At 34.8% G+C, this 9,822-nt stretch overlaps 1 protein-coding gene across 2 annotated transcripts in view; it reads left to right on the top strand.

Moving 5' to 3' along the window:
- RFX3 (regulatory factor X3) overlaps window positions 1-9,822 on the top strand; it is a 66,327-nt gene that overhangs the window by 19,248 nt on the left and 37,257 nt on the right. For both annotated transcript variants that reach the window (XM_085311417.1, XM_085311418.1), the window contains exon 3: window positions 373-631. In XM_085311417.1, the coding sequence (XP_085167543.1) occupies window positions 373-631 (259 nt within the window). The remainder of the gene's footprint in view (window positions 1-372; window positions 632-9,822) is intronic.

Genomic DNA, 9,822 nt, shown 5'->3' on the forward strand with positions numbered 1-9,822 from the left:
GTACGTCAGACTCACTTGGCTAACATTTGGCTGTTGTTTGCAGTTTTGCAGTACACACTGTGCAAAATATATGACATCTGACTAAAATCCGTATTTCACAATATGTCGCATTTCCATTCTCTGCTTTTCTTTAAGTGAGACTGATAATTTTTTCTTTAAGGTTTAGCAGATATTTCATTTAATGTTGAGAGAGTAAAATAATTATTCATTTCTTTGACCTGATGAAATGCTGTTCTCTGTTGAGGCAGGAATTGTTTGCCAGTCTTATTTAATTTGTTTATAGCTATTGTATGCTTGTTTATGGAGTTATAATATTTCCTCTGGCCTAAATAAACAATACAAATGACTTCTTTTTATTTTCTTTTCCTGAAGCCGATCAACAACTTATCCTTACACAGAAACCCAGATGTACAGCCAAAACACTGGGGGGAATTATTTTGATACTCAAGGAAGTTCTGCCCAGGTGACAACAGTGGTCTCCTCTCACAGTATGGTGGGCACTGGAGGGATTCAGATGGGTGTCACAGGAGGACAGCTCATTAGCAGCTCAGGAGGGACCTATCTGATTGGCAATTCAATGGAAAATTCTGGTCATTCAGTGTCTCATACAACGCGGGCCTCCCCAGCTACAGTAAGTATTTCAGATCTATATGAAATCTTTGGGACTGGTTTCTTAGTCCCTATAATGTTCTTGTGCAGTGACTTTTGGTGACAGAATGTATAGCACTATTATGTTGGCAGAATTACTCACTGTGAAATAAGTGGTATATATGAGTAAGAAGTAAATATATTTTGAAAACTTAAATGTGAAGACAAACCTTTCCCTTGAAATCTTGAAAATATTTACATTCTGTAAGTTAGATTTATGCATGCAAATAAAGTCAGTGAAAGCATTGGTGATGCTAACCCAAGAATAAGTTTGGGCTTGAAAATGTGTAGAGCTGAGGCCTAAAATAGCCTCCTTTAACACTTTGTACATTTTATGAAAAAGAAAGTGTTACTGAGAATAAATGTTATTAGATGTAAACATTAAATAATGTAACTTACAGATATGTGTAAATTCCCTGTATTTGTTCTGTATTTCAGTTATATATTAATATTGGTTTGATAGCTTATTTCAAATATTTAAATTTATTCAGAACAGTGATGTATTTCCTTTTAATTCTTGTATTTACTTATTTATGGTGGTTCTCAAAAGTCTATTCAGGATCAAAAGCTCAGAAGGGAGGTGTCTTGTAATGATATGGGAAGATGTGTTCTTTCACAACTGTGATAGATAATATTGTGAAAACTTAAACCTGCAGATAGACTTTCCCCATGAGACCTTACACAGTCAGCCCTCATTCCAGTTAATAAAAAATGGTTTTAACCTTGTCTAGCTTTGTTGCATAACATTAGTGAACTCTTTTACCTAGTTCTTCTGAGTATTTTGATCTGGTTGTAGAAATCTGGAAATTATGTGGAAGAGAATTGTGAGATACAGAGTAAGAAGAGTTGAACAATGTACGAAAGGTGATAAAGCATGATCAGTAATTTTGATTCATCGATAGTCAAAGGGAATAGGAAATTAAGGGATTTTATTTTTAGGAACAACTGTAATGAGTAAAAAACTAATATTCTCTTAAGTTTTATTTGAAATGACGATGAAGCTTTACTATAACATCAGATAATTTAGATGATCCTGTAAAATCTCTTAATTTTGGTTCTTAAAAGGATTACAGGTTAGATCAATAATATAAAGGGAATCTTCAGCTAGTAGCAAAGAACTTTTTGTGTATTTTTTAGTTACTAAAGAAAAGGGGTATTAACGTTTGCCTGTATTTTGCATGACTTTAATAAAAACACGGTATTTCTGTAAAGAGCAGCATTCCTCCTTCAGGTTCATTTAATTAAAACTAATACTTCAAACTGATTTTCTTTCTTTAAAAATATTCTTGTGTTTTACTTATTAAAAAAAAACTTGCAATTTTTCACATTACTTCATGATTACAAAGTGCAGACAGAACAAGAATACTTTTTTTAGGCACAAGTAAGGAGTGAGTCTTCTAGCCTGAGGTAAATTTGAATGGTTATGTTTCTTTATTACTTAAATGCAAAGCTATTCATGTATTTTCTTAGTTGTTTTAAATTATTCTGTGTTTGAATACAAATATTACTGCTTTTAGAACTTGTGCTAGCTTTTACCTTAATCAAATCAGTGCAAATGTATTTTATGTTTTGCATATCGTGCTATAAGTTTGTTATTATGCACTGACAACAGAATTCTGTAAGTGGAAATGATGAAAAGAGTGTGAACTCAAATGAGGATTAAATGCATCTAGTAAACACAAATAAATAGTATTAGATTTTTGAAGTGGGATATCCTAGAATAATTTGAGTGATAGCAAAATTCGATGCTACATTTTTCAAATGAAAAACTGTTTTTTGCCAAAATTAGAAGTCAAATTTGCCAAAATTTAACAAAATCTAAGATTCATATCTTCAACAATATCCTTCTCTTGCTTCATGTGTCAAAAAAATCAAGCTGTTTAAGTTAAGTTGCTTTAAATAATTTATACTTATATATCGGCATACTTTTAGAATAGAAAAAACAAATGTTGCGAGTTGAATTAAAATTATAAAACTGCAATTTTAGAGCTTAACTAGTTTCTTCTCTTTTTGAAGTACTGTATGTTCTGTATAGTTGTATAGTTCTGTAAGTATGAAAYATTAGTATGTACTAGAAGGTCATTTCTTGCCAGTTAAGAGAGAGACAACATGATTTTAGATCTTACAATTTTAGGTTATTGATATGTAGGATTCATTAAGAGTTAATTGAAACATAAAGGGTTCAGCTTAAGCTGTATTGTCAAACACCAACTCTATTTTGATTTTACTAGAAGGTATAATTAAACTGTGTAGACTAGAGCAATGTAATACTTTATTTCAGTTGCACCTCAGATAGCTAGAGCTGATTTCACTTGTGATCCTTGTTCTACCTACACCATCACAATACTTTTCATTCTTCCTTAGAGAATTTATTGGAGGTATCAATATCCAGACCAAATTGCTATTAAAATACTCAGTAAATGTTTCCAAATTTTGAATTAGTTTGGATAATTTTAACATGGAGATGAAGGAGGTAGAAATGAATGAAAAGTTATTGACACGTGCTCATCATAAGGTCTGTTACTTTTGCCATAGAGGTTCAGTTTAGTGTTTCTAGCATATAACTTCATTTACTTTGTTGTTCTTCACCCTCACTGATCAAATCATTACCCTTCTCTAAGCAGCATTGACATTAGCTATTTCTGATATTTTTAACTTAGGTTAAAAAAAATCAGGTTGAGTATTAAAATGTATAAAATTCCATGTTATTAACTGTTTCTTAGATAATGAAACTTAAAAAGCTTATTTATTTTTCCTGAGTTATGTAACATGTTTTTTTCAGATGTCAATAAAACAGATTCAGGGACTTTTTCATTTTAAATCTATTTCCACTTTATTTTTCTTAKGGTTTAAAATAATTTTAGTTCTGCCTGAGATTAATAAAAAACTAATATTGTTGTTYATAATATTCCATTGGTAGTATTTTTTGGAAGACATTCATAAAAGAAGGCTACTCTTTTCAATCTACAGCAGACACTAGCAGTGTTATTTTGCACAAAATATTAGGAATTTGTGTACTTTCAGAACTGTTTTGGTATACATACACTAGTAATTTATGTTAGCGTTCATGAAGAAAATTTGCTAGCATTTTCTCTGGTCATTTCATTTCCATTACTTCCGTTGCTTCTTGCCATGATGTCCTTTCCTGGCCAGTTAAATCACTTCTGTAATTATTATTTTTTTCACTAGAACAGAAATACATTCAGATTAGAAACCTTCTGCATTAGATATGGATGAGATAAACAGCTTTGTAAAATGACGATTTTGGTCTGAGTATGTGTGAACAAATCAAGGATAGATTATGACTGCACTGAAATGATTTACCTTACCTGTTGATCTCTCTGAAATTAATTTACATGTTGCTTCCTATGTGAAAGATGAGTCTGGATGATTTACTGACAACTACCACTACCGAAGAGGCGGCCACAATGAAGAGAATAACTATAGAGTTTTATGGCCATACTGTTAGTGAAATCTAAATTACTTTATATTTATTTTCCATAAATAAATACCTAAGAACTTCTTTCTGAAATATAAATGATCTAATGAACGTATTTCAAAATACAATAACTTTAAAAAATTTATATAGTTATTTAGTGATAAATGTGTTGTTATGCTTGTCAGCCAGTGAGAGGCTCTCATCTATTAGCCTATTTTTTCTAACAAGCTTTAGAATTGATCTACAATTACTGTGGGTTAGAGGAGTGGACAGTGAGGTGGATTGAGAACTGGCTGAAAGGCAGAGCTCAGAGGGTTTTCATCAGTGGCGCAGAGTCTAGTTGGAGGCCTATGGCTAGTGGCGTCCCCCAGGGCTCAGTACTGGTTCCCATGCTCTTCAACTTTTTCATCAGTGACCTGGATGAGGGGACAGAGAGCCTCCTCAGCAAGTTTGCTGATGCTACCAAGCTGGGAGGAGTGACTGATACACCAGAGGGCTGTGCTGCCATTCAGAGAGACCTGGGCAGGCTGGAGAGCTGGGCGGAGAGGAACATCTTGAAGTTCAACAAGGGGAAATGCTGAGTCCTGCATCTAGGGAAAAATAACCCTAGGCACCAGTACCAGCTGATGGCTGACCTTCTGGAGAGCAGCTCTGCAGAGAAAGACCTAGGAGTGCTGGTAGATGACAGATTGACTATGAGTCAGCAATGCGCCCTTGTGGCCAAGAAAGCCAATGGTCTCCTGGGGTGCTTTAGGAAGACTGTTGCCAGCAGGTCGACAGAGGTGATCCTGCCCCTCTACTCAGCCCWGGGGAGGCCTCATCTSRAGTMCTGYRTCCAGTTCTGGGCTCCCCAGGACAAGAGAGACATGGAGCTACTAGAGAGAGTCCAGCGTAGGGCTGCAAAGATGATGAGAGAGCTGGAGCACCTGCCCTATGAGGAACCGCTGCGAGAGCTGGGCCTGTTTAGCCTGGGGAAGAGAAGACTGAGGGGGATCTTATCAATGTGTGTGAGTACCTGAAGGGAGGGTGTCAAGGGGACGGGGACAAACTCTTTTCAGTTGTCCCATGTGACAGGACAAGAGGCAATGGGCAGAAATTGAAGCACAGGAAGTTCTGCCTGAATGTGAGGGGGAATTTCTTCACTGTGAGAGTGACGGAGCACTGGAACAGGTTGCCCAGAGAGGTTGTGGAGTCTCCTCCTCTGGAGATCTTCAAGGCCTGCCTGGATGCAACCCTGTCTACCATGCTCTTCTTTAGCAGGGGGGGTTGGACTAGATGATCTCCGGAGGTCTCTTCCAACCTTACCGATTCTATGATTCTAAGACACTTAGATGAAATGCATTCCTCACTGCTATACTCTTCCAGTGCCTCATGCTTTTATGTTACAGGCAAAACGAAAGAACAGTTTCTTTCTTTGGGGGATTTTTGTGGATTTTTTTTTTAAATATATTTTGCCATTGAAAACTATGAATCTGTGTCCATAAATCCCCAGATACAAAAACAAGATTTTTCAAGATTTTAAAAGCATTACAATCTTTAGTCTGCTCTTGCTCATAACATAGGCTAAGTAGTATTCATTGACACTAAAAGAAATTAATTATTTCACCAAGCTCAGAAAGTTTCACTCAATCAGAAAGGCACTTTTTACAGAGAAATCTGATCTATACGTGCAGTGAGAGATTGCAGACAGTTAACTACATTTACATGTGAAATGTCAAATGAGAAAAAAATTACACATTTGACTATATGATCAGTTCATATATTTCTCCTATTCTTCTTTTAAAAATGCTTAATTAACACAGAAGAACATTATTTATTGAAGTCTTCTCACTGATAGCTGAAATGTACATTATCGGTGTGTGACAGCACATTGTCAGAGCAACCTCAATGTTAAGAATTGCACTATGAATGGGAATGATAATCAGTAAACAAAGAAATATAAATACAGGATAGACTAAACTAGACTAAAATGCATAATAGCTAAACTAGAGCATAATAGCTATGAGAAATGTGATTTTAGATTTCTCTCTCAGTTTACTTGATTAGTCAACTAAAGTACTGATCAATACTCTGACAAGATAATGATTAAGGGTACTTCTCTGGGGTTAAAGAACTTAACTTTCTGATCACTGTGTATGCTACTTGTGTATGCTACTTGTATCCTACTAAGTTCAGTCTTTATGTGATCTACAGATTTGAAAGTTATTAATTGCTGCTGTTTATGTTTACTGTTCATTAACATGTTACTAGATAAACAGAGAGTCTAGATGTCTATAGCATAGATGTAGCAAATAACAATCCCAAACTCATTTTGAAAAACTGCCTGCCTAAGACTTACTGGCAAAAGAAATATTGATTTATTCATGATTAAATTAATTAACACAACATATTTAGTTAAATTGTTCTGAGGAGGTTAGGACTTAAGAAAAAAAGAATCAGAAGTTTAATCTCTTGAGATTTCACGATTAATCTGGATATTCTACAATTTATTTTGAATCTGTAGCATCTGAAAACCACTATTCACCGGCAGTAAAGCAGGTAGTTTTAGGTGATATCTTAAAATTCAGTTTATCTATTGTATCATGTTCAAAAAGATCCTGTCTCTGTCTCCACAGGCACCTACCATTCACAACGCCTTTTAAACATTTTGAAAGGTTTGTCCTTTCAGGCTTTAAACAAAATGAAATTCTAAAGGAATTTTAATCATATGCTTTGTTATGAAGGAATTACTAATTCATCATATGTGTACTAGAAAGAGTAATTTGGTAGAGCCAGCTAAGTTGGGTACCTGTGACAACTGTGCTTACCTAAATAAGATGTACACACATCACAGTATTAACCATACTTTACACGATAAATGGACTCTGAGCTTTTGAAAGCAGGAGGCTTTCATTCTTTAGGGTGCCACTAAGATGTATTAATTGCAGTGGCTTTCAATTCTGTTTCAGGACAGAGTATTCATGTATGTCATATTACTCTCTGAAACAGAGGGTTGAGTCGGTTAGATAAGCTCGCCAAGGAACAGAGAGGCTTGAAAAAAACAGTAGTGACCATGATTAAGAAAACTGAGGTCCAGCTTTTATAGCTAGGAAAATTAAAATTGAAAAAATCACATTACTCATGATAGACATAGTTGTAGCAGAACGTATAGTAGGTTGTATAAAATTTTGCTAAAGAGAATGAAACAGTAATAGGAAGATGGAGTTAAAATTACTATTTCAAGTCTGTTGAAACAAAMAAAAAAAAAATAAACAGAAAGAGAAGAACATAAAAATATATAAAATAAGCCTGGTACTTTACATATGCCATCTTCAAAAGAATACTATTAAACCTTAAAAGCTTAGAATTCTTTCCTATGTTGACTTATTCATAAAAACAATATAATAATAAAATATACATAGCAACTGTTGATCAATGCAGAAGTCTGGATGTATATAACATGAACACTGGCTAGTGAATATAATATGTTCTCTTTTGATTACAGGAGAATATAAGGGGCTAATATAGCAAGCAAAAGCACACATTTACGTATGCCAAGGGCCCACAATAGGGGGCAAAAGCACCCATAATGTCCATAGGTCAGTACGAATCCAAAATGTTTGGAGTTTAGGTGAGATAATTTTTGCCTCACAAAATTTTCAAAAGACAATTTGTTGTCCGTTTTTATTTTCCTTTCTAGAGGTTTCTAAAAGGTGGCCAAAATGCACAATTCCACCCTTTCCCTTGTTTTTCTAGATGTCAACCACTCTATTATATATTGTCTCTTTATTATTCTATTATTTACTTATACAAACAGATTCTAAACTGATTACTGGATTTTTATGTGGCTGTTTCTTTGTACTTGGTGCAAATCCTTAAAAGAAAAACAACATAAATCTCTCATCAAATTTATGAAAAGATTTTGAGAACATGCACACTCCATCTAACTGTGCAAACATATGGGAAAAATCATGTATTTCCTCAGGAGTCTGCACCATCAGAAAATCAGAACTTGGAAACTAAAAGGAAAGTTGAGTTCATATGATTGTTAAAAATAATTCTGAAAAATTTAGGGCAAGATAAAGCCAGAGAGATATCGTCTTGCAATTTYAGAACACACAGATATTTAAGTAGAAGGAGAATATCCACTCCTATTGAAAGTCACTGTGCTATTGAGAAATGGACTGTTACGAGAATGTCAGTGGAAAGTCAGCTGGCATCCAGCTTATGCATTTTCAAATGAAAGAAATGGAAATGAGAAGACTAAATGGAAGAAGAAAATAAAAGGAATAAATAGAAATTCCTCTTAGAGATTCAAAGCCACATATTTTGAGTACCTCAGGTTCAAAAAAGTCATTGTATTTTCTAGGACACATTTTATCAACAATTGAAATCCATCTTGACTTCTATTGTATAAACAAAAGAATAAATGTTTAAGTGCCGAAAGTGGAAACAAACTATCAGGTGCAACATACTGTTTTATGCAGAGCCACACAAAAATACTATAACTGAAAGCTGAAGCCAGACTAAATCAGAAGAGAAACAAGTAACACATGAAGGCAGACAGGGTAGCTTTAGATGGTCTCAGTCCCTCCTCAAGTCATTCTCCTCTTTGCTCATACTCCTCGCCTCATGAAGGGGTGCAGTTCCAACTCAAAACATAAAATGGAGCAACAAGGGGACCAAAAGGGCGGAGAGAGACATAAACATATTCTGGCAATACTGCAACACCAAGACTTCTTGTTCAAAAGAACGTAGGAGAAGCCATGATGCTCTACAACTATGAAGCAAAAACTGAAGCAGGAAGAAAGGTCTTGGGAGACAGAGGTTCATAAAGGCAAAGATCTCCAATCTTCTAATCTTCCCATCCCTTAGTATATCCATACCTGACCTATGTTTTTAGCAGTGGTAATGATTAACGTTTGCTATACATTATTTCAAAGAAGAAATAGAAAAAGATTATCTATCTTCTGGAATCTGGAAAAACAGATGCTTTTTTTCACAAAACACGTTACTATGTTCAGTGGAAGAAGACTTGAGTAAAAATGACTTGCCAGTCAGTGTATGAGGTCAGACTAGATGATCTAGTATTAATTTGTAGCATAAAAACCTACATATGTCCAGTTTGATCTTAGACAGTTCATTTTATGCTGAATGAAAATTCTGCTGAAAATTACTAGAATTTGAGAATGGAGAACAAAAGAGTTCTTCTACCAGGAAAGAGATTAATAAATAAAATCTCATCTCAAACTATTTTTCAACAGATAACCACTCCAGTTTAGAATCTGACTATGGATTTTTAAACATTTTTATATCATTTTTTGTTCTAAAAATAATTACAATACTTCTACAAAAAATGCATTATCAGGATGCGATGTCTTTAGTTGGTATTGTCAACCTTTTCCCCCTCCATTAATTACACCACATTTTTGGGGCAGAAATAAGAAGATGGTTTGTGCACAGTGCTGACTACCAGAAATAATAATTCATGTTAATACAAAACATCCATGTTCACTTCACTTTTAAATTCATTCTCTTTTAGATCTGCCCAAGTTGCACTGAACTAGGATAAATTTCTGCAGCAGTGAGTGGAGAGCTTATATGGTTTATGATGATTGATGAATCATAGAGTCGGTAAGGTTGGAAGAGACCTCCGGAGATCATCTAGTCCAACCCCCCCTGCTAAAGAAGAGCATGGTAGACAGGGTTGCATCCAGGCAGGCCTTGAAGATCTCCAGAGGAGGAGACTCCACAAC

This window comes from Rhea americana, unplaced genomic scaffold (assembly GCF_003343005.1).
Source record: "Rhea americana isolate MKP2758 unplaced genomic scaffold, rheAme1 scaffold_340, whole genome shotgun sequence".
In the NCBI taxonomy this organism is placed as follows: domain Eukaryota; kingdom Metazoa; phylum Chordata; class Aves; order Rheiformes; family Rheidae; genus Rhea; species Rhea americana.